Source organism: Rhipicephalus sanguineus, chromosome 2 (genome assembly GCF_013339695.2).
Source record: "Rhipicephalus sanguineus isolate Rsan-2018 chromosome 2, BIME_Rsan_1.4, whole genome shotgun sequence".
NCBI lineage: Eukaryota > Metazoa > Arthropoda > Arachnida > Ixodida > Ixodidae > Rhipicephalus > Rhipicephalus sanguineus.
In genome coordinates this window covers 214,574,049-214,598,474 of record NC_051177.1, presented here as the reverse complement: position 1 = coordinate 214,598,474, position 24,426 = coordinate 214,574,049, and the positions used below count along the sequence as shown (strand labels likewise).

The 24,426-nt window shown below is 48.5% G+C and overlaps 1 protein-coding gene and 2 non-coding genes across 3 annotated transcripts in view; 1 reads left to right on the top strand and 2 right to left on the bottom strand.

Moving 5' to 3' along the window:
* LOC119382222 (transient receptor potential cation channel subfamily M member-like 2) overlaps nt 1–24,426 on the top strand; it is a 307,967-nt gene that overhangs the window by 33,005 nt on the left and 250,536 nt on the right. The window contains exons 7-9 of the mRNA XM_037649936.2: nt 2,046–2,174; nt 8,432–8,634; nt 20,522–20,774. Coding sequence (XP_037505864.1) covers nt 2,046–2,174; nt 8,432–8,634; nt 20,522–20,774 — 585 coding nt within the window. The remainder of the gene's footprint in view (nt 1–2,045; nt 2,175–8,431; nt 8,635–20,521; nt 20,775–24,426) is intronic.
* Trnas-gga (transfer RNA serine (anticodon GGA)) lies at nt 15,507–15,580 on the bottom strand. Its single transcript has one exon. It is a non-coding gene; the product is annotated as a tRNA-Ser (tRNA).
* Nucleotides 16,063–16,136, bottom strand: Trnas-gga (transfer RNA serine (anticodon GGA)). The gene has a single exon. It is a non-coding gene; the product is annotated as a tRNA-Ser (tRNA).

Genomic DNA, 24,426 nt, shown 5'->3' with positions numbered 1-24,426 from the left:
ATCTGTTTTTCATTTGCCCTTCGCCTCACGTTTCGCGCAAAGGAATGATGGATTTGTAATACTCCAGTTTTTCTTAGTTGTCATGTTGTTGCTTTCCTTCAAGCTCTAGCAGCAGTCACCATATAATAAATAAATAGGCCACAAACCTTCTGGTAGTTCAAGGTGGTTATAGATTTCGGCTGTATCGAATGTGTGTTCAAGTGTAGATGTTCATTTATTTCATTTTGTCTCACACTTCGCTTTTCACTCATATCCTTCGGAACCTTCGGTGAACTACTGACAGCCAAACAATAAGCGCTAACAGAGAGTCATTTTGGTTCTGTGTTTTTGTGAGTGGTGCCCTTTCTGCGATCATATTATTAAAGCGTTATTCACAATAATTAGTGTCGGTTCTATGCGGTTTTTATCACAAGCAAGCGGTCAGCAGAAAAAAGCTCGAAAAGCAAAATTCTTTTCAAAACATTCAGTACCTTTACTATATGTATACAGCATAGGTCGGCAAACTTACTCATGAGTCGACTCACTCAGGTTCACTCAGACTCAGATCAAGCCGTGAGTCTGAGTTTGAGTGAGTCCGGGTGAGTAATATTTTGATGAGTCTGAGTCCGAGTGAGTCTGGTTGAGAAAATTTTAGGTAGTCTGAGTCCGACTGAGTCCGGTTGAGGAAAACTTTGGCGAGTGTGAGTCCGAGTGAGCCCTAAGCGCTAAATATATTTCGTGAGTGAGTCTGAGTGAGCTCCATGCCTTTTTGCCGACCTATTGTTCTATCTACACCACTTCAGCATTACTGTCAGCCTAATGTCAGCTCACGTCTATACTCGCGCCGAGTCACAAGTGCTTCAAAGTCCCGGAGCTGATATGCCAGCTCAGTATTTATTGATAAGAGGCGTGAGTTAGAGAGTGTGTGGGGGGGGGGGGGAGGTTCCATGACTTGCTCCCACCAACTTTTTCACGGGAAGTTCTTGATAAATATATCTCGTGTGAGTCATCTCTTTCAATAAAAATATCCTTAACGGTTTGCAACCACTGATAATTCATATTTGAATGTAACAGATCAAAATGCGCCAAGTAGACCACCAATTATGCGAGATATTGGGGATAAAGAGCATTGACATCATGGTCGAAAAAGCCAATTATACGCTGACGGACTCATGAGTCGACTCACTCAGACTCAGATAGAGCTGTGAGTCTGAGTCTGCGTGAGTCCGAGTGAGTAATAATTTGGTGAGTTTGAGTCCGAGTGAGTCCGGCTGAGAAAAATTTTAGTGAGTCTGAGTCCGAGTGAGCCCAGTTGAGGAAAATTTTCGTGAGTCTGAGTCCGAATGAGCTCTAAGGGCAAAATATAATTCATGAGTGAGTCTGAGTGAACTCCGCATTTTTTGCCGACCTATGGTATACAGGCAGAATAAACTTGTGTTTACTCTAAACTTTCCTACGCTGATTATCCCTGCTGCTTGCCTAAAAGCAAAACTGTGGGCAACATGCATTTATTTACATGCACAAAAATCTACCTCATATTAAACTACATATTCAGTGGAAAACATCGTAAAGATATTGGCATACACAACGAAAACGCTGGCAAGAGCCGGCGTTAAACGCTAGAAAAGTAAGAACGATGGCGCAGCCAGCGATGAAGGCTGGTAAAAAAACATTGGAGCTGCCAATATTTATACAATGTTGGCGATACCTACGACGGACAATGTTGGCTACAGCCATCTTTGCCATTATTGGGCTATCATGGCTTCCAATATTGGACCAATTGACATTTAGGTGTAGCATAACCCCAAAAGCCAATGTAGGACCAATATTTCTGCCAATGTTTTTCAACCTTGGACCGAGATCGATCCGATGCCGGCGTACTGCCTAGGCAGGTTTCACGCTAGCGTAGCTGTCTTGTATAGTATAGTATAGTAAGGGGTGTTAAAGCAGAGTGAGAGTGAGGAGGAGGGGCAATGCCGCCAGCTGCACCGCTTTCTTAGTCTTCGCTTTACTTGTGCGTAGCTGCCCCACTTTTCGTTTGCTTTATTTCTTCTTGAACGTTTCAGCTGTCCAAGATTGGCAGGAACTTCATCGAAATGGATCTGAACTGGCTAATAGAGACAACAACCAGCTTGCGAGACTTTCTGAACCAGGAGGAGCTTTCAGCAAACAGTGCTGTAGGAACATACGTCAAGGTAAGATGCTGCGTAGGAAGTTTAATATATGCTGGCCCTATAATATACTGGTGTACTGAGCTAGCCAATTTGGCCACTTTGGCCAAAGAAGAGCTGTCACGCGATCAGCTCTGGAGTGGTGATGGCGTGACCATCCCAAGAATCTATCGGAGATGTGCGTGTCATCGACTTGTTATGTTTACGAGAGCAATTTACAGATTACCTCATTTGGAAATTCTAATCACCAAGAACAACCTGTCAGAAAGATTGCAGGACTGCGCCTAGTAAGACATTTAACCCCCGTAAAATAACAGCGGCTCCAGCCGCAGGGCTTCTTGAACTGCTGAGCGAAGGCGGAGACGTCAACTTCGTTGTGCCGCGTCACCGGCACCATCAGCTCTGTAAAAGCTGATGGCGCCGTTGGTGGAACTGATCTTTCGCGATCAGTCCATCAACGCGCGCAGCCAGAAGTAGTCACGGAGGCCACGGCTCCGCCAAAACCACGGTGGTAGAATAAAACAGGTGGCCCATCGAGCGCCGCGAGCGCGTCGCCGTACTGCTCGAGTTGCTCGCGGCCGCCGCTAGGTTCGCGACGAGTTTTTGGGCCGAAAGACGCGCCCCGCAAGCTCTCGCTGTGCTATAAAAACCGGTTTCTCTAGCTAATTTTGTGGCTTTAAACGATTGTTTGTGCTTTTACTAGCTTGTAGTGGCTGTCTGCCAGCTTCGACCGCAAAAGTAAGAGCGCCAGGCTTTATGAAGCTTAAAATATTTTAATCGGCGCGGGTAGTCCCGATATGACTGTCACAGGGTGCAGATTGCAAGAAACGCGCGCGTATTTTTTTTTTTTCGAAAGCGTGAAAATTCCTACCGGCGAGTGTACAGAGTAAAAAAGAAGCATTTGGTTTTCACGTTATAGTATGTATGTCGGAGGACTGTAGCTGGCGGTCTTTCCGTGGAATTGCATTTCTCCACAACTGCAGTCACTTTTCGTCTTTCGGCGCGGAGAAAAGACACAGCTTTTCTTTGCACCTTTTGTAGCCAGATTTGCAATTTGGAGCGAAGCATTTTTGTCCCATGGGGGCCGCCGCATCAGCGGAACAGATCGAGCCACCGTGGTTTCAGCCATGGTTCCAGCTTACAAAGTGAGCGGAAACACCGATGCGGTCGCGCGCGTTGGTTTGACAGAGCGTAACAAACGCGACGCATCAGAGCGGATCTCAAGCCGTGGGATCACCTAATCACGACCACCGTGATCTGGCCGTGATCATGACCCGAAGGCTGATTGCGACTTTGCGACGCTGGTTGCGTCGCATAGGGACGCTCTTGCTTTTCGGACGCTTGCACCCACGGACGCCTCCGCATTTATCGAAGATAACCAAGCAGAAAGGAAGAGACGCCGCTGCAACGCTGGTTGCGTTGCATGCTTTCATTAGTGGCGCGTCCGTTCTAAGCGACGGCAACTCTTCAGTGTTGCTGAAGGCCTCTCTGGTGTAATAAATACACCGCGGATCTGTTTATCAAAAGTTAAAGATGTAAATTGCAGTTTAAATGCTGGCGACGCACGCTGGCCACATCCTTTCAAATGCGCCGGAACGGAGATATCGGCCCAGAGTATACCTGCTGCCACCTTGCGGAAAAGCGGTGGCAACTCGAGCACCTCCGTGCCACGCGCGGCGCATTGGCGGAGCGGCGCGTCGGGCCACCTGTTATGCTACCACCGCGGCCAAAACTACCGGCTATGACGTAGTTCCGGTTAGTTCATTTCCACGCCCACACTTTTGGCGCGCTTGCTGGGGAGGAGCAAGACGAACTTTTCTTTCGCGTATTTTAAAGCTCCTGCTGCCATAACAGCAAAAAAAATTACGCCATCGTCAACAATAATGTTGGTCCTTGTTAACAACAAAGTTTTACCGAACTGTAAACCCACTTCAGCATCCCTTTAAGCAGTGGACAGGTTGCACGAATATAGGGTGGGTTCTAATATTTCTGTGCGTGGCCCGTTCTTATCTAGCGCACTAATATACCACATTGCTCGAACTAACTGGCCAGGTTTCCTGGTTTACCTACACATAAATGTCAGCTCTCGAAGGACAGAGTGGACGTCTGGCATATTGATCAGCAGTTTCAATCACCCGCACGTGCACGATGCATCACGTTGTGCTTACTGCTGTTGAGAGTAGCCCTAAAGGATGACGTCATAGCCAACCTCTTTGTCAGTCTGTATACGAACCCAACAAAACGTACAAAGTAACTTTAATCGAACCATGAAAGGAAGGATGCACACAAAGCAGCTTCGTGTACGTCTTCTGTGTCACCTTCAGCGCTGCTGCATACATCGGCCAAGCATGAAGAGTAGCGTGTGTTAGGTTTCTTCTCTACAACAGAGGCCTTATGAGTTGGGTTTAGTTCTGAAAGTTTTATAGTGCTCGCGCCTGAAGCCGCTGTCATGCCGAGGTATTTATTAGCCATGTTATGGTTGCCGCAGACTAAATTAAGCGCTTGCCTTGTAATGACTTTGTCTCCTAAAATTTATTGTTCTTGACATGTGCACTGTGTAAATATTTCTGCCATGTAGTAAGAGCTGTGACGTTACTGCCGCGATATTTCACAGTAAGGTTGAATCGCTTAGCAGAATTTTGGTGTGTGTGCGAACACTGGCGCTCTGATGACCGGCCACTTCCACATTGTAAATATTGACAGACATTTGTGTGATTGCAATTATAAAGTTTCATCATCAGCAGTCATGCAGGCACTGCGGAATCAAGGCATCGACGAAGCCTATATAAACATAATGGAAGAAATCTACAGCGGATCCACAGCCACTATAGTCCTCCATAAAGAAAGCGACAGAATCCCAATAAAGAAGGGCGTACGGCAGGGAGACACGATCTCTCCAATGTTATTCACCGCGTGTTTACAGGAGGTTTTCAGGGCCCTAGATTGGGAAGAGGTAGGGATAAGAGTTAATGGAGAGTATCTCAGTAACCTACGATTCGCTGTAACGCGGGAGACGAATTACAGCTCATGATTACTGAACTGGATACGGAAAGCAGAAGAGTAGGTCTGAAAATTAATATGCATAAAACTAAAGTAATGTGGAACAATCTTGGCAGAGAACAGCGCTTTGCGATAGGTGGCGAGACGCTGGAAGTTGTAAAGGAGTACGTCTACTTAGGACAGGTAGTAACCGCGGAGCCGAACCATGAGAGTGAAATAACTAGAAGAATAAGGATGGGTTGGTGCTCATTCGGCAAGCATTATCAAATCATGAATGGTAATCTACCACTATCCCTCAAAAGGAAGGTATATAACAGCTGCATCTTACCGCTACTTACCTACGGAGCAGAAACCTGGAGACTTACAAAGAGGGTTCAACTTAAATTGAGGACGACGCAGCGAGCGATGGAAAGGAAAGTGATAGGTGTAACCTTAAGAGACAGGAAGAGAGCAGAGTGGGTCAGGGAACAAACGGGGGTTAAGGATATCATAGTTGAAATCAAGAAGAAGAAATGGATATGGGCCGGGCACGTAGCACGTCGGCAGGATAACCGGTGGTCATTAAGGGTAACTGACTGGATTCCAAGAGATGGCAAACGCGTGAGGGGGAGACAGAAAATTAGGTGGATAGATGAGATTAAGAAGTTTGCAGGTATAACGTGGCCGCAGAAAGCACAGGACCGGGTTGATTGGCGGAACATGGGAGAGGCCTTTGCCCTGCAGTGGGCGTAGACAGGCTGATGATGATGATGATGATGATGAATTATAAAGTTTGCTTGCTTTTGCCATATGCAGCTGAGGTATTTTGGCATTGCAAGAACAGGAACACAGTGAACGAGATTGAAAATTCAATCAATCGAAATTTGCTCTGAATGATATGACGCACCTGTAATTAAATTGGAAAAACAAGAAAGATGAACAACCGAGTCCACGTCACCAGGGATGTGGTAATCGCGCTAACCCCTGCCCCATTGAGCTGGAGTGGTGTAGCCTGCCACTGAACGTGGAAGTGAATGGTGGAGATCTAGAGCAAAAAAAAAAAAGAAGAACATGCAGCCATAATGAGCAATCTAGCCCATCAACTTTAGCTCTTCCTTCTCTAGAAGAAACTTGTTTAGAAGCCTTACATGCACTGCCACCTCGCACAGGAAAGGCATTTGTTATTGTTTGATTTACATCACGTTTTCTGAAAGCAAACTATATTTCAGGAGAAGCATTCCTATAAAGCAGAAGTTCTCGAAGCAAGAATTATTGGCCAGTCTGACAACTATGGGCATATACCTCCCCTACCTTATCAAGTGGCCTGGGAAAATGCTATTACTTCGTTTAGTGACAGCCTTGCCTTTCGAAGATGTCCACATTGACTTTATTGAGAAGCACTTATCTCCTTACCTGTGCACTACACCTCATAGTCTACGCTTGTGCGGCACTTCTGGTGGCTTTTAAAGTGAAAGCTTTACTGGCCTAGTCGAGCGCGTTTCGCTGTGTATCTCCGCGTGGCCTTGAAGCGAACAACGGATACCGAAAGACGCACACCGCAGCCGCCGCCGCTGCTCCGACCGCTACTAGGATTATCGCTGCCCATCTAGTGGCGTCCACGTGACTAACCACGTGACTCGCTGCTCTCTCTTCCACGCCGGGCCCGTGGGTTTCAGTCCAGTCCGTTGTGCCATTGGCGTACGATTGAAGGAAAGAGCGAGGACGCGCCGAAGTTGTCTGCGCGGTTGCAGCGGCGACGGCGGCATGCTCTGTCGTAACATCCTGCGGATGTCGTTCGGCTTGCTATTAAGTTAAAGCGGAAACGTCAGTACAAGCGTGCAAAGTGGCAGGCTGAAAGAAGTGTAGAACGAGAACAGGCGTGCTAAACGTCGGAAGAACGATGCAGAAAGACGACACCGACCAGGTTTAGGGGCGGCGACGGCTTCGGAAACTGACCAAACGACGGTAGTGAGTGCACCCAGTACGGAACGTTCGACTAGCCATGTTGTTCGGTTGGCAAACTGGGGGCAAGCAAGCATAACCAAGTAAACAAGCTTTTGCTTGCATAACCGGGCCCAGCCGGGCTAAGCCGCAGCCATATTTTCTGATTTTGCAGTGGCTCATTATATTTGCAAGTCCAAAGAAACGTGCGTAACTGAAGCCTAATAGTGGGTTACTAAAACACAGCTGTTAGGCCTAGAGAGTTTAAATAGTAACGTTTTCAAAGAAGGATGAATGTGACAACTTATCTGTCAAACTATTATTACCAATTTCAGAATGTTTTACAAGGTACACAAACTGCGTGCGGTTTCCTTTCCACTTGTCTGTCAGAAAACGAATACGCGGCTCACACGCGTATGTTAGTCTTTAGCTCCAGACACAAAAAAAGGTGCAGTTTTAAAACAAGAAAACTCAAATATTATCAGAAGCGGCCATGATGAAGTGCCCTCTGTACGAAATGTACACACTGCGTCACATAAGCGCTGAGGGTGCGTACAGTTGTGCGAGTCAGCTGTACCGTCATTGTACCTAATATCGCGTATTTATCTAATATCCTTGAACAGGGAACATCGCCGGAGCCAACATTTCGAAAAGAAGACTAGTCCTCTTGTCGCATTCCGTAGTTATTCGAGTGGATGAGTGTTTTTGGGTGCTTCCTTGTGAGACGCAATGACTTGAGGTTTGCTGCGTAGGTTCATTTCTATAAATCAAAAGTGCAATATACGACGAAAAGCCGAACAGCATGGCACCCAAGGCGTTTCGTTGCAAGGAAGGTGCCGCGCAGTCAGACTAACGATAGCACGTCCGTAAACAGGACGTCTAGAAAACATCCTTGAAGAGATTTCATGGATGGTTCGCTCCTTACCGCAGGAGCGATCCCTGTCCGTGTTATCGATCGGTGGGCAAGGTTTCGCTTGTGTATTGCACGTTCTACATTACGCAATATATTCAAACGTTTTCATGCAGAAAAGAACAATAATAGTGGCATTTGCATCATTAGACTGAATAAGATATTGAAGCAGATGCCATTAAGGGTACATGGTTTCTTTCCATGCATACAATTCCTTTACATTAAAGTTATTTTGGCCTACTTCGATACGATTTGGCGTGCTGTTGGGGCTGCGGTATTCGAGGTCCGCCTCGTGACGTTAGAAAAATTGCACCCTTGGAATTTAGCTCTCCCCGAGATCTAGATCTGTGTGATTTTTAAAAAGTTTGCTGTGGGCATTATTTGACCTTATATCGGTTCTCTTATCCCATTGGCAACATATGCAAACACTCGAACATTTCTATGAATGCAGGACGCGGCGTCAGCTGAGCGGAAGGCTCTGGTCATCCTTTCGCTGTGGGCCGTGTTCACCAACCGGCGCAAGACGGCTGAGGTGCTGTGGAAGAACTGTGACCAGCCTATCCATCTCGCACTATTGGTGTCCATGACATACGAGAGGCTCACTGTCTACGTCTCCGAAGGCACCATCAAGCAGGAGCTACTAGACACGAGCAAGTGAGGGCCACTAATCATGCAGGAATTCAAACAGAACTGCTGATATGGGTGCTTCTACAAATGCATATCTCTGTCAGCGTCGCGCATGACTTGAGAAAGTGTGTGAGCTGTAGATGCCGCGTAGCATTTTATTGCAGAATATAGATTGCAAATAACTGAACACTTACAAACGAAGCTTTACTTCAACGAAACATTTTAAGTACAGTCTCGCCGAAAGGCATATTGCTGAGAGCAATTGCAATACATTAGGAATCTACACGAAGTAAGATTCATTGAGTTTATGAACGCTAAATGTGGAAGAAAGATTGGCATACACATGAAATTAACACATGTGAGGTCACGCGCACACCCGTACGTGAACAAATCTTACTCGATGCCTGAGGACTTTCGCTGTCTTAACCCTATACTGATGAGCGCAGGCAGAAGTGAACATTTTAGAACTTCGTTCGGGGCGAGTGGCTGTCTATGTTGGGAACGACTGCGCATACGGACAGGCGAGAAACGAAAAAAAACCAAGTGGACAGAAAGAGCGCAAGGCCAGGAAGCGCTTCCATCTGCTTCTCGCTGCAGCGCGTCTCTGGTACGTGAAGCTACGTTATCTTCAACACCTGATGATCAGGGGTGGTATTCTGTTGGCGTCCATTAAATAGTTTCAGCTGTGATTGAACAGAGGTCAAAGTCGGTGTTAACTATTGGTGCCGGCCCGCTCGCTATCAAGATTTAGCCAATCAGAACACTCCAGGAGGCCAACCCACATCGAACAGTACTGTAGAGCCGCCCAGCGTTTACAGCAGTGGTGTAGCCAAGGGAAGGGTTGGGGAGTCGGGGTAAGAGGTTTTAAAACGCTGACATTTTCTGACGAAACCTCCCTCCCCACCCCATGTTGCAAGAAGAAAAACTGTGAAGGACACCCAAAAAATATCAAAAGGTGGTTTTGTATTTAAGATAAAAATGATCGTTAAGCAAAGCGGGGTCCGTGGTGTTTGTGAAGAGGAAGAGGGTCAGACGCAGCGAACACTCCACGAGTGCTGTTTTGCCTGGCAAGTCAGAAAAAATGTCCGCATACTCTTGAAAAAGTGCTTGCACATTCTGAACTTGTTCAGCAGTGAGGTGTGGTGATAGCTTGACATCCGTGCTGAACTGCGTGCTATACAAGCTCAATATGGGCATTTGTTTGACTTCGTCTTCGCGGAGATTTTCCTGGACCTCTGCAACAACTGACACCTGTTGTGGTTCCGTAGATTCGCGCTCTTCGTATTTTTTTAGCATGTTGATATGAAAAATCTTGTTTTTCCCGGACACATCGATGACGTAGTCAACATCGTTTATCCGTTCGATGACCTGGAACGGCCCTTTCCACTGCATTAACAGCTTGTTGGAGTCAGTCGGCAGCAGAATTAAAACCTTGTTGCCTGGGCATAGTTTTCTAGGGCGACTTTTCCTGTCATAGTAGGTTTCTTGCTTCGCACGAGCCTTCTCCAGCTGTTCATGTGCTATCTTGCAAGTCTCCTCTAGGCGATTGCGCAAATCAAAGACATAGGTGTAAGTCGTCCGCGTTTCTGCGTCTAGCCCCTCATTTGTCCACAGTTCTCTCAGCACGGTTAGCGGTCCTCGGACGTGGCGGCCGTAAATGAGTTGAAACGGAGAGAACCCGAGGCTTGCCTGTGGGACTTCCCTATATGCAAATAGCAGTGGAGCAAGGTACCGGTCCCAAGATCGAGGTCTCTCTTGGCACATTCTCTTTAGCATTGTCTTGAGGGTGCCATTGAACTTCTCCACGAGACCGTTCGTCATCGCATGATAAGGGGTCGTCTTTAGCATCTTCACGGAGAGAAGCCTGCTAACCTCTTTCATTAATTCTGAGGTGAAACTTGCCCCTTGGTCGGTTACCATTTCCTTTGGCAAGCCGATGCGGGAGAAAATCTCGACGAGTGCTTCCGCAACGTGAACTGCATCGATTGCGGGCAATGCTACAGCGTCAGGGTAACGAGTAGCAAAATCGATGAGTGTCAAAACGTATCGGTTCCCACGGTCCGATCTTGGTGAAAATGGGCCGATTGAATCAACCGCGACCCTTTCAAAAGGTGTCCGGATAAGAGGCATGTTGCCTAGTGGCGCGACTCCAACTTTTCCTTTAGGGGTAGTTCTCTGGCACTTGTCGCAAGACTTGACAAAGCGCTTGACGTCCCCATTCAAATCAGGCCAATAAAATTCTTCCAGGACCCGATCAGTAGTTCTTCTGATGCCTTGGTGTCCCGCCATGATACTTGCATGAGCCATGTCCAGTATACCGACCCGGAACACTTTCGGAGTGACCATTTGTTTAAAGGTTCTTCCAGTGGCAAGGCGGTAGCGTCGATAAAGTAATCCTTTATCTTCAATGAACTCATATCTGTGACCCTTTCCCGATTTGAACTCTTTGTTCACTTTAGCAAAGACAGCTTTTAGGGTCGGGTCCTTTCGCTGCTCCTCGACGAGTTGCGCTCTGGTAACGTCAGGTAAGAAAGTTGTTGACACGTACAAAGGCTTGATCTTGTCTTGGCCTTGTTGTTTGGCTTCGGCTTTTGCCACGCTTGAAGAGACAGTGGTTGAGGTGACAGGGGACTTGGTCGGGTGTGCTTGCGCCGGTAACTCATCCACCTGGGTACGAGCCGCCTGCTTCCAGTCAGAGTCCGGATCGTACGGTCCTCTGACGCCTGGAAGATTTCCCAGCACAAGGTCATATAGGGGTCGATCCATACAAGCCACTTTCAGCATCCCTGTGAAGTACGGCGTGTGGACTTGTACAACAGCTTCCGGGAGATGGCTAGTTGATCCGTCTAGGAGAACGACGCCGATGTTCTTGCCTGTGAGGCACACATCAGGAACGAGCTCTCGTCGGACGATTGCCGTGTTGCATCCCGTATCACGTAGTACTCGAACCTCTCTTCCTAGCAGTAGACCTCCGACCACTGGCATCCCGTGGACCAGGAAACGTACTGCACCCTGCAAGTTGTCGTCGTCGTGGTGACTTGCGCAAGGAATCTTCCCTCCTGGACGCTTGGATGCTTTTCTAGCTGCAGTCCGGGCAGATTCAGATTCAGTAAATGCGCACGACGAACTCGGTTTGTGGTCCCCATGCTGGTTTCGGCAGGTTTCTGTTACGTGTCCCGTTTTTCCGCACAACTTGCACTTTAGCATCTGCTTAGGTGGATTGCGGCAGTCAGGAGCTAAATGTCCGAAACGATTGCAAAGGATACACTTGAGTTGCGGTTTACGCGACGCTTCGGTAGGCTTTCCACCGGACTCTTTCGCGGGGTCAGGACCTTTTCCTAGATTAGTCAAATTCTGCGCCTCAAGGAAGCGATCCGTCAAATTAGCGAGCTCATCTAGTGACTTGCACTCTCGCTCTTTCAAGAAAACAACCAGCTTTGGATGGCAACAACGCAAGAATTGCTCAGAGATTACGTGATCCCTTAGATCTTCGTAGGTTTTCGATACGTTTGCCATGTCTATCCAATGGTCAAAATAGCTGGCAATTCTTGCTGCTAACTGTCTGCCAGTTTCACCATCTGCTGCTCGTGCTTTCCTAAACTTCTCTTGGTAGCCTTGAGCCGTGAACTGAAATCTCTGCAGTAGAGCTTTCTTTACTTTCTGATAGTCAAGGGAATCGGCGGCAGTCATTCGGCCTATCACGGTTAACGCGTCACCCGTTAGGCACATGCTTACAGCGAGACCCCATTTTTCTTGCGGCCAATCCTGTCCTGTGGCTACGCGCTCGAATCGCTGCAGATAGGCGTGCAAATCATCGCGTTTCTCGTCAAATAAAGGCAGTAACTTCTGCGGATTGAGAGGCGAGGAGTTGCTGGGCGCAGTCAAAGCGTCATTCGCTGCTACGGGCATATTCTGAGCTCCTTCCTGAAGCTTGACCTTTAGCTGCAGAATTTCGCGTTGCCTTTCGTCAGCTTCTTTGGCTGCCTCTCGTTCTGCAGCTCTCTCATCCCTTAGTTTAGCCTGTTGGGCCTCAATCCACTTGTTAAGCTCTGCACCCGAGAACCCTAGTTGGACCCCTATAGCGGCGCAATTCAAGAGGAAGCGTTTACGGCACTCAAGAAGAAGCTCGGTGATGCTCCCATCCTCCTTGCTCCCGACCTCTCGAAGGAGTTCGTTCTTCGCACAGATGCCTCCAATACAAGCCTGGGCGCAGTATTGCTCCAGATGGGAAAGGACCAAGTGCTGCACCCAGTTGCTTACGCAAGTCGTAATTTATTGCCCCGAGAAACCCGTTATTCAACAATCGAACGGGAATGCCTAGCACTTGTTTGGGCAGTGCAAAAATTTCATATTTACCTCTATGGCAAACCTTTTGTCATTCAGTCAGACCACCAGCCGCTACAGTATTTAAATTCCGCCAAACACGTGAACAACAGAGTGTTGAGGTGGAGTCTCCTTATGCAGGAGTATTCATTTTCAGTTCATTACATAAAGGGTTGTGACAATGTCGGAGCCGACTACCTGAGTCGCGCATAACTGCCGTTCAGGTAGCCTCGTGGTTCTAAGACTACTCGCCCTCAGTCGTGAACTAGTTGACTCCCAGTTGCGAACATAGCAAACCTACTTGTACAGTAGTGTTCCAACCGAACTGTAAGCAGTCGTCTGTGAACATTTCGCTTTTATGTACCTGCGACCCCTAAGTGCAGTGCAGTGCATGGCAGGGATCGTACAGTGACCGTGCAGTGCAGTGACCATTCGTTTCGCCCGCGCATTTGTAGTAGAATAGTTGCAAACAACTTTCTCGGAAAAGGGGGTGATGTCATAATATGTGCTGTGCGGACGCGAAACCGAAACTAAAAATGACAACAGTGTGCCGTGCGGTGGCGAAGTGGATGTGATGTGTATGTGCCGTGCGGGGCCGACGAGGAAGACAACGGCAGCTCGTGAGGCGCGGCCTCGAGGGTGCGTGACCCGTGGCTTGGACAGTGCGCGAGGTGCGTCGTTCGAGGCAGGACTACCTCGTTGGGCGTCTGGCCTATAGGTACGACCCCGGCCACGTCGCGACACTCCCACCAGAGCTCAGCCTCCGCTAGACGACTGGTCTAGGAGAGCTGACGCCGGGTGCCTGAACCTGCCCGTGCCCCGCTGGTCTTGGAGAGCTGACGCCGGGTTCCTGAACCTGCCGTTGCCCCGGTGTTCCAGGAGGGCTGGCGTGGGCTTCCCAGGCGTACTGTTCGTGCTCAAGGGCACAACTCCCTGCCGCCGGAACCCGTGTGTCGTCGGCTCCAGTTCTTCGCAGAACCGCTGGAGTCCGACGCGGCGACCCTGCGTCTTCCGACTTCGTCACGGCAGGTGACGGCGCCGCAACCACGTCTTCGCCACTGAAAGGTGCCGACGGGGAAGCAACGACGGCCCAGGCGACTACCCCGACGACCGAACTGTAGGCCGGACGTTCTATTTATTCATTGAGTTTAGTCCGCGTGCTTTTTGTTAGCAATGTCTTAATGTATGTTTTTTGTCCATGCGTAAAGGGTGCAATATAAGTGGGACGTGTGTTTGTGCACTGGCGTGCTGTCTGGTTCTTTCTGGAGCGGTCCTGCCCCAAATAACATCACAGAGGGATCGATATATTCTGACGAGAACCCCCGCTGTCGCAACAGAAGGTAGCAGGTTTCGCTCTGTGAAGTGTAACAGAGACAAAGAAGAGTTGGTATTCATCATCACCATCATTCTCAGCTTATGTTTAGGTCGACTGCAAGACCAACGCTTTTGCCAACGACCTCCGATATCTTGTGCAACCTCATTGCATTTTATCCCTCCGAACTTCGGAATTTCGATGTGGGTGTCAAGTTGGCCTTGTTGGTATTGCGTTCTATTCGATGGTAGAGCAGGCTAACGACAGGGACAACAGAAAAGGAGCGGTCGGCACAGCAAACCGCTGCGTTGTGCCCAGTGGGCCTTGTCTGTTTTCCGTGCCTTTCGCTGCTCTACCATCAAGTACAGCTCTTGATTTCGTCGCTGCCCGCCACGATAGTCTAGTGCGTATGGTGCTCGATGTGCTATGGTGCTTGTGGTGCTCGAACGCTGAAATTATGGTCCGTCTCTCTGTCTTTCTGTTTGTCTGTCTGTCACCCCATTCGGGCACCCAGCCAAAGTTTAACCACTTGCTGAACGGCCAGCCATCTTGAACTGGTAGCGCCGTGTATACTTCTGAGCACTGTCGATCAAAAAGCAAATGTTACACATATCTTAGGCGCAACATCAGTACGTAAGTATTAGGTGGTGTTTTCCTTTACTAGAAAATACATAGACACGTAATTCTAAAGACGATAGTGTTTCTTAGGCTGCGCGGAAAATGCTAGTGTTTTTTCGGCTGCGCTGAAAATGCGACGTTATGAGCCAGATGCGGTGATTCAACATAGAGGAGGAGGACTCATGCAGTACCACCGGCAGAAGACTATTGTCTTTCGACGACATTTGCAGCGAAGCACGCAAATACGCGGCCAATCTTTTTTTATGATTACTTTTAAGACTACATACAATTAAAAACTGGTACGAATCGTTACGGAACTTTTTTATTCGTTCCTGAACAGAAACGGTACTGAAGTTCTTGCGGTGGAATGAAACAAAACAAAAACAAAAAAATTTCGTTCCGACACCCTGGCCGCGATAGTTCCTGAATAAGCTCTACTGTTCGCATTGTGCGCTCAAGCTTATGATAACAATCTACCATGATCGGGAATGTTCCGAGATATTGCAAATCAGTTCTGTGGAATCCCGCAAGGTGGCGGAAGGAATTAAGAAAGGGAAAATAGACAACCATACATTTGTAGAACGAAGCCACAAGGAAATCCATACGGATTTCTCAGAAATAAAGCCTCTTAGTTGCCGAAAAATTCGTCCTGGTCCGGGGATCGAACCCGGGACCAACGCCTTTCCGGGGCGGTCGCTCTACCAATTGAGCTAACTAGGAAGCTAGCAATTGGCAGCGCGAGGGCGAATTCATCGACAACTCGAAGCAACTGGACACACATTGCAAATCAGTTCTGCGGAATCCCGCAAGGTGGCGGAAGGATTAAGAAAGGGAAAATAGACAACCACACATTTGTAGAACGAAGCCACAAGGAAATCCATACGGATTTCTCAGAAATAAAGCCTCTTAGTTGCCGAAAAATTCGTCCTGGTCCGGGGATCGAACCCGGGACCAACGCCTTTCCGGGGCGGTCGCCCTACCAATTGAGCTAACTAGGAAGCTAGCAATTGGCAGCGCGAGGGCGAATTCATCGACAACTCGAAGCAACTGGACACACATTGCAAATCAGTTCTGTGGAATCCCGCAAGGTGGCGGAAGGATTAAGAAATGGAAAATAGACAACCACACATTTGTAGAACGAAGCCACAAGGAAATCCATACGGATTTCTCAGAAATAAAGCCTCTTAGTTGCCGAAAAATTCGTCCTGGTCCGGGGATCGAACCCGGGACCAACGCCTTTCCGGGGCGGTCGCTCTACCAATTGAGCTAACTAGGAAGCTAGCAATTGGCAGCGCGAGGGCGAATTCGTCGACAACTCGAAGCAACTGGACACACATTGCAAATCAGTTCTGCGGAATCCCGCAAGGTGGCGGAAGGATTAAGAAAGGGAAAATAGACAACCACCCATTTGTAGCACGAAGCCACAAGGAAATCCATACGGATTTCTCAGAAATAAAGCCTCTTAGTTGCCGAAAAATTCGTCCTGGTCCGGTGATCAAACCCGGGACCAACGCCTTTCCGGGGCGGTCGCTCTACCAATTGAGCTAACCAGGAAGCTAGCTTCCTGGTGGCTCCTCCAAGATATTATTATTTTTTTCCGGCCGCCCCTACAACGCTAACGGCGCTTGTGGAACAATAGAAGCTTCACTTGAAAAGCAGCAAGCGCCAAATATGCGATTAAAAATAAACAATGGAGCGTGGTAATGCTCCGAGTCAATGAAAGAATACAGCGTTATTAGAACTCTGCCCGAGAACTAGGAATCGAGTTCGTTAGAGCATGCATCCCAAGTTCTATTAGGGATGGTCGATTAAATTTTTAATCGATTAATCGTTAATCGTTAAGCGATTTAGCCTTTAATCGATTAATTGCTTTCGGTGGAATGTTTTAATCGATTAATCGACATTTTTTTATGGGTGCTTTAAAGGGCCCCTCACCAGGTTTGACAATTTTGAGCTAACGAGCGCAATGCATACACTGGGCGTTCAGGATCACGTCTGCCAAAATTTGCAACGCTGCGCGCCGCGGAAATGGGTCAAATTTCAAGGTGAACGCTGCTTGCCCTTCCTCTCGTGGGCGCGCGCTTTAGAGAATGAGGGGATGACGTACATGCAGAAAATCGGCCTACGTATATGGTAGTGCTGTGACATCGCTCCTCTACGTAGACGACTGTGCTCTGACGTCGCCAACAGTAGCACGTGACACTGTGATAATTATTTGACACGACGCGTAGTTTTTGCAATTTGTTGCTTGAGTGGATGAATAAAACTTGAGAGCAATAATAAAACACACAAACGGAATGTGTGCGTTTTCTTTTTTTAATTTTTACTGCGAATCGCAGCGAGATTCGAGACTACCTCCGTTTCGCACGCGTTCGTGTTCTCGCGCTTTGCGCATCGTGCAGACGCCACCCTTTACAACGAAACTATAATTTTCTACTGCGTTCCAGCGCTCATTAGGCTCATTTATCCTCCCGCGTCTAACTAGATGTTCATGCGGCACACCGCTAGTCTCGCGTCCGTACAAATGTCGCAGCTTTCGTGCTCAGTAATAGGTTGAAAGCCAAGTGATCGGCGAGGGCGCATTCGGCATAACTTGCAGAGATGAAGCGCAAAGAACGCCGCCACAACACCGCTCGCGTCTCGGGGGCTCGGGCTGGTTCGGGCGCGTCATGCGCTCGTGACATTCTGTGCGCATGACGTGTTCATGCGCATGCGTTATGTGATCCTTCCGCTCGCGTGCCGAAGAGGGCAGGGAAGGGATTTGGCTTGCGAAGGCTACGCGGGGCGAGCGGCGAGGGTTTGCAGCTCGCCTCCTCGCATCATGGTTTCGCGCCGCTACAAATTATTGTTTTTCTCAGCTTCTAACCGACCGATTAGAAAAATTCTTGTGGCATAATGCTCTTTATTGGGCTCGCAACAACTTGCAACGTGTAACTAAAATTCGTTAGGTCACCTGGTGAGGGGCCCTTTAAAACCGATGTCTCTTCGTTTGAGAGGCATCGTTCGCGTTTGATATGGACCCAAATTTTTTTAAAAGAGAGACGAGGAGGAAGAGGAATTAAATAATACGCCCGCTCTCGTAAGCATGACACCTTTTCTCGGTTTCTCGGTTAGATATTTTGCAAGCCCTACATAATACTATAATTGCGGACTGATGCGATCTTTTCCTTGAGGTCACCCATGCAGAGATTACACACGGACATACTGGCCTCAAACAGACCATCAGTACTGCGGGAAATAGAGTGACATGAGTTTCTGCCTCCCGGCTAGAATAAACAGCAGCTGCACCAGTATACTCCGCAGGTTTCACCTGATCGTTGCCTTAACGCGGCGCCACTTGCACCTTTTCAATTGTGCGTGCAGCCTGAACTGTGAGCGCTATCTACTGTATCAGTCATTACAACATAAATTTCGCGAACTGTCCTTCTTTCTTGACACAGCAGAGGACAGGGGCCTCTAGCTGAAAGCTGTATTTCTCCATAAGTATGCGACCATACAGTATTACTAAATGCTACAAGGTCAATTCTTCAGTAGTAATGCACTGGATGCTAAACGTTCGGTAAACCGACGCGTAAAATTGCGGATTACATAAAGGGTCTATAAGACCCTTTTCACAATTCGCGACTGCGCATTCCTGCGCTACATTTTCTCTCAACTAATTTATTATTTATTTGTTAATACTGTCAACCCTCATAGAGGGTCATAACGGAGAGGACAATACCATTACATACATAAGAAATGCACAAGGTACATAAAGTTGCGTAATATTCGGCACTTCTTAATGAAAAGAGGTATTTACTTAGATAACAATTCAGAATTCAAAATAACAATCCAAATTCACTCACATTTTCAAAATATTTACAATGAACATGAGGTCGCTTACATCATTTAGCATTGAAAAAAATTACATTGAACAATCACGTAAATGCGTTTCTAAAGCATTTTCGAAGTCGGTGACGTCATTTAAAACAACAGCGTTTGTTAGTTTGTTCCACATTTCTACGACATCTGGGAAGAACGAATATCGAAACGTAGTATTTGTTTGGTATGGTTTTATGACGCAATCTTGGTTAGTTCGGGGGTTTCTTTTGCCTGGGGCGTGTAAATATTTCAGCTTATCAATCTTAGGCTGATCGTGAACTATTTGAAAAAATACCTTCAGCCTATATTTTTTTCTCCGTAGCTCAAGATGATCTAATTTGCATTTCTGCAACATCAGCGTGACCGATTCCTTCCTTCGGTACGTTGAACAAATAAAACGCGCCGCCAGCCTCTGTATTCTTTCCAGCTTCTTCTTAAGGGTCACTTGATGGGCACTCCAAACAACGGCTCACTATTCTAGTGTCGTCCTAATGAAGGTGATGCATGCATATGTTCTACGTCACGCGATGCATGTTCTAGTTTTTCCTCAACATGTATAACTTTTGATAGGCTGTTGTGCAGACGTTATATATATGTTCATTCCATGACAATTTTCACGTAATTGTTACCCTAAGATACTTGAACTGGTGCGCATTCACCAACCCGTGTCCACCAATGCTGTACGAAAAGGAGTGGATTGTTCTCCTTTTGCTCATGATGTGTATATGTAGATTTAGACTAATTTATTGACATTTTCCATTTCCTACACCAATTATCTAAATTTTCAAACAATTCTGAACTTTGAGTTGGTCGTCTAGCTTGGTAATTGTGGCCTGCGTCTGCGAAAAGTTTAACCTGGACACCCTCTTCTGCCGCTACGCTACTGATGTCATTGGCAGCAACTTCCGTGCTTCAAGTGCTGGCTTCCAGAAGTGCTTGCCACATTTATTACACCTTGCAGCCTTCGTTTTCTCATCTTCAGCGAACAACGACCACACTGTGCTCCTCTTCCGATTGCCCGGCATTATGACATCGCAAAGATAGCAGTGTAGCCACCGATGTGTAATAACACGCAAGCAACGCCAGCCCCGCGTATACTCAGGCGATGCTCAACCTGGCTCAAGCAGCTTAAGGGCGAGGAGGTGAAGGCACTAGCAGCAGCAAACTGTGAGCCGTAGAGAAGCGGGCAAGTTCATTTCTGCCTCGATTAAGACTTTAGCCTCAATGGGGTGGTGCCGCCACCTGCCGCGGCTTGAAGCATTGGGGAGTGCTTGGAGTTGGACGCCGTACGCAACGGAGATCAGGGCGAGTTCATATCTTTCTCTATGGGATATGGCCGCCACCAGCTCCAGGCTCGTTTTGCTAGCGCAGAAATATGCGCTGCAGTGAAAGCAGTGAAAGAGAGGCTATGTGCACGGCATCTGCGTCTCAGGATAGTGCGCCTCGCAGTCATGCGCTCCGGCCAAGGGGTGAGGCTGGGGGCGGGAGAAGCGGGTGCCGTATTCAATTAATCGAATAGTTTTAATCGATTAATTCGATTAATCGACAGGCGGAAATCGATGACGATTAATCGATTAATTGCGGACTTTCGATTAATCGATTAATCGTTCATCGATTTTGCCATCCCTAAGTTCTATCGCTCCTTTCCAAACTATTGAAGTACCTTTTTTCTTTGCGATTTTTATTTAGTAGAATGAACTGATCGACCATAGAGACCGAAAATATTTAGGCGGCCACTGTTCGAGGTGAGTGATGAAGGATGACACGCAAAGGTTGTTAACTCGTTTGGCACTTTTGCAGGCAGTTCGCAGCTATGGCTTCCGGCGTGCTCAACCTATGCTACTTGGAGTCTCGATGCCGGGCCTACGACATACTGAGCGTGCAGACGGCCGATTGGAAGTACAAGACTGCTGTGGACATAGCCGCCGAAGCGAGCAACCGCAAGTTCCTTTCGCACCCTTGCTGCCAGATGTGGCTCACCAACCACTTCCTCGGGCGCATCAGCATCCGCGACATCGCGTGGGGTTTCTTTGGCGTTCCTCTTGGCCTCAAGGTGCGACAGCAAATTCAGTTGCAGCCACAGGTTTACATTACTCATCAAAAATACATGCAGCAGTGTTTTTAACGAGTCCTAGTAATGCGTAGTCTCGTGCGTCACGTTCCGCATGCAGCGCATGCGTGGTACTGTGCATGCGCTGTATGCGAATCGTGGCGTTCTTACGTGCGCAACGGCATTGCGGACACTACGCGCACAGCACTAAAACTCGCTTTCAAAATTCGTAACATCCTCCCACGCATCGTGTGTTCTACCAGCGGGTAATAGTGACGCGATAACATCACCCGCGTGCGAGGCTTGCCGTCGATTGCTGCCCAAGCAGAGAGGAAACACCCCTCCCGTCTTGAAGGAGCATAGCAGTAAGGGGGGGGGGGCTGTGCCGCTCGAGCAGAAACTGCTAACGTTCATTATAAGGGCGCGGTCGCGATCGCTGACGCGCGCACTATCTTGGCAGGCATAAGAAGACGGCTCGCATAATATTCTATAGGTGCTGTGCTGTCAACGCGAATAGATTGTGCGAAAACCACTTCTCTCCCTGGATCGCAACTAGAGGCAAACTAAGACGCGTGATGAACATGACGCACACCGCGACCTCCCATAATCTCAATTGGTCGTCTCCACACAGCATCGCGCACGTACGTTTTGTTAGCTCAAAGTTCGGGTTTTAACGAGTAAATGCTAACACGAGCATCATATAAGTAAGTTGCAAAATGGTGGTCGTTATCACCTTCGTGTTTGTTTTGCCCGTGGCATCTGCGATTGCCGGAGCTAATCTCGGAGGCCACGGTGTTTTCTTTGGTTGTACCCCGGGAAAGTGGACACACATGTATCCCCAGTTGCAGTATAAACAATGGGAAGAGAACCGCCGCCAGAACATTCAAGGATACGTAATAGAACAGAGCAACGCACAGTGAGCCAGAGATGAAGGGAGAAGGCAAGTGAAAAGGTGAAAATCGTCGCAGCCACTCGTTCCTTAATAATACTCGTTGAGGTTTAACGTCCCAAAACCACGATATGATTATGAGAGACGCCGTAGTGGAGGACTCCGCAAATTTTTACCACCTGGGGTTCTTTAACGTGCACCTAAATCTAAGCACACGGGCCTCAAACATTTTCGCCTCCACCGAAAATGCAGCCGCCGCGGCCGGGATTCAATCCCGCGACCTTCGTGGGGCAAACTTCGTATTACGATGTCGGTGGTCATAGCGGGCTTTTTGCATATCTTGCGATGTGGCGAGACGAGATCGGGTGACTTGACGAGCCATGTGAGCACGGTCAATGGCGTAGTGAGCGTACATGGTAGCACATGGCGCGGAGGGCAAGACGGTGTCAAACGGCAATATGGGGTGGCGACCATACAAAAGATAAAAAGGTGAAAATCCCGTGGTGTCATGTCGAGGGGAATTATACGCAAAAGTCACATAGGCCAACGTGGCGTCCCTGTCGCGATGATCTTGAGAGACGTACATTGAAAGCATCTCTGTGAGTGTGCGGTTAAGACGTTCAGTGAGGCCATTAGTTTGTGGATGGTAGGCGGTAGACAGCTTGTGCTCTGTGGCACGAGATCGAAGGAGGTCGTCGACAACTCTGGACAAGAAAGAGCGGCCGCGGTCCGTCAGCAGCTGTCGGGGTGCACCGTGGAGGAGGATGACGTCGTGAAGAAGAAAATCCGCGACGTCAGTGGCGCAACTAGTTGGCATGGCCTTCGTCATGGCGTAACGTGTCGCATAATCTGTAGCGACCGCGATCCACTTATTTCCCAAAGTCGTCTTCGGAAAAGGGCCAAGCAGGTCAAGGCCGACGCGATGGAATGGTTCAGAAGGAACTTCAATTGGTTGAAGAAATCCAGCAGGCGGCAGAGGAGGCCTTTTCCGGCGTTTGCATAGGTCGGAAGTAGCAACATAACGACGCACGAGTGGTATAGTCCAGGCCAGAAGAACCGACGTCGCACGCGGTCGTATGTGCACGAAACTCCGAGATGTCCCGCCGTCGGTGCGTCGTGAAGTTGTTCAAGTATGACGGGCCGTAGATGGCGAGGAACGACAAGCAGGAGCTCAGGGCCTTCAACGCTGACGTTGCGGCGGTAGAGGATGCCGTTACACAGCACGAACATACGGAATGTGGCGTCGGTGCTGCCAGACTGGACGGCGTCGATGATGGTGCGCAATGACTCATCGCGACGTTGTTCGGTGCGCATATCGCTCACGTCAGTAAACGCCATTACGCAGCTATGCGGATCATGCGCAGCAGGGCCAGGAGGATCCACCGGATGACGAGACAGACAGTCTGCATCCTTGTGCAAACGTCCAGACTTGTACGTGACTGTAAACGAAAATTCCTGGAGTCACAAAGCCCAGCGAGCAAGACGTCCGGTCGGGTCCTTCAGAGAAGTGAGCTAGCAGAGAGCGTGGTGGCCCGTAACGACGGAGAACATGCGGCCAAATAGGTATGGGCGGAAGTTGGCGACAGCCCCAACTAAAGCCAAGCACTCTCTTTCGGTTATGGAATAATTTCTCTCGGGGCAAGAGAGCAGGCGACTGGCGTAAGCTATGACGCACTGTCGACCGTGCTGCCGTTGAGCGAGAACTGCTTCGATACCGTGCCCGCTGGCGTCGGTGCGGACTTCTGTTGGAGCAGATGGATCAAAGTGGGCAAGTATGGAGGGAGTAGTCAAGAAGCCGATGAGAGCAGTGAACGCTTGAGCCTGCTCAGGGCCCCATGAAAATGCGGTGTCCTTCTTCAGCATATCTGTTAGTGGCCTAGCAACGTCGGCGAAGTTTTCCACAAAACGAAGAAAGTAAGAGCATAGGCCGATGAAGCTCCGCACGTCAGAAGTAGAGCGGGGCACAGGAAAGCTGCGAACGGCGCGGATATTTTCAGGATCTGGTTGGACACCGTCAACGTTTACAAGATGGCCCAGCACGGTAATCTGACGTCGGCCAAACTGACATTTCTTGGAATTCAGTTGAAGCCCGGCTGTTCTGAAGACTGCGAGAATTGCAGCGAGACGCGTGAGGTGGCTGTAGAAGGTGGAAGAAAAGCAATCACATCGTCAAGGTAACAAAGACAAGTAGACCACTTGTAACCTCGCAATAGAGAGTCCATCATCCGTTCGAATGTCGCAGGAGCATTGCATAGGCCAAAGGGCATGAGCTTGAACTGGTATAAACCATCAGGTGTTATGAAGGCAGTCTTCTCGCGGTCCATTGCATCGACAGAAATCTGCCAGTAGCCGGACCGAAGATCAATACACGAGAAGTATGTAGCTCCGTGCAGACAGTCCAACGCGTCATCGATGCGTGGTAGCAAGTATACGTCTTTTCGTGTGATCTTGTTTAAGTGGCGATAGTCAACGCAGAAGCGCCGGCTACCATCTTTTTTCTTGACAAGGACGACAGGGGAGGCCCAAGGACTGTTGGATGGTTCGATGACACCTGTGCTGATCATTTTTTCGACTTCCGCTTGGATAACTCTGCGCTCAGTGTGGGAGGCACGATAGGGGCGCAAACGAATAGGACTCGCATCACCGGTGTTTATACGGTGCTGAACGACGGACGTTTGCCCTAGAGGTCTGTCGTCAAAATAAAAAATGTCACTGTGCGATGCAAGAAGGCGACGGATGTCATTGGCCTGCGCAGGGTTGAGGTCA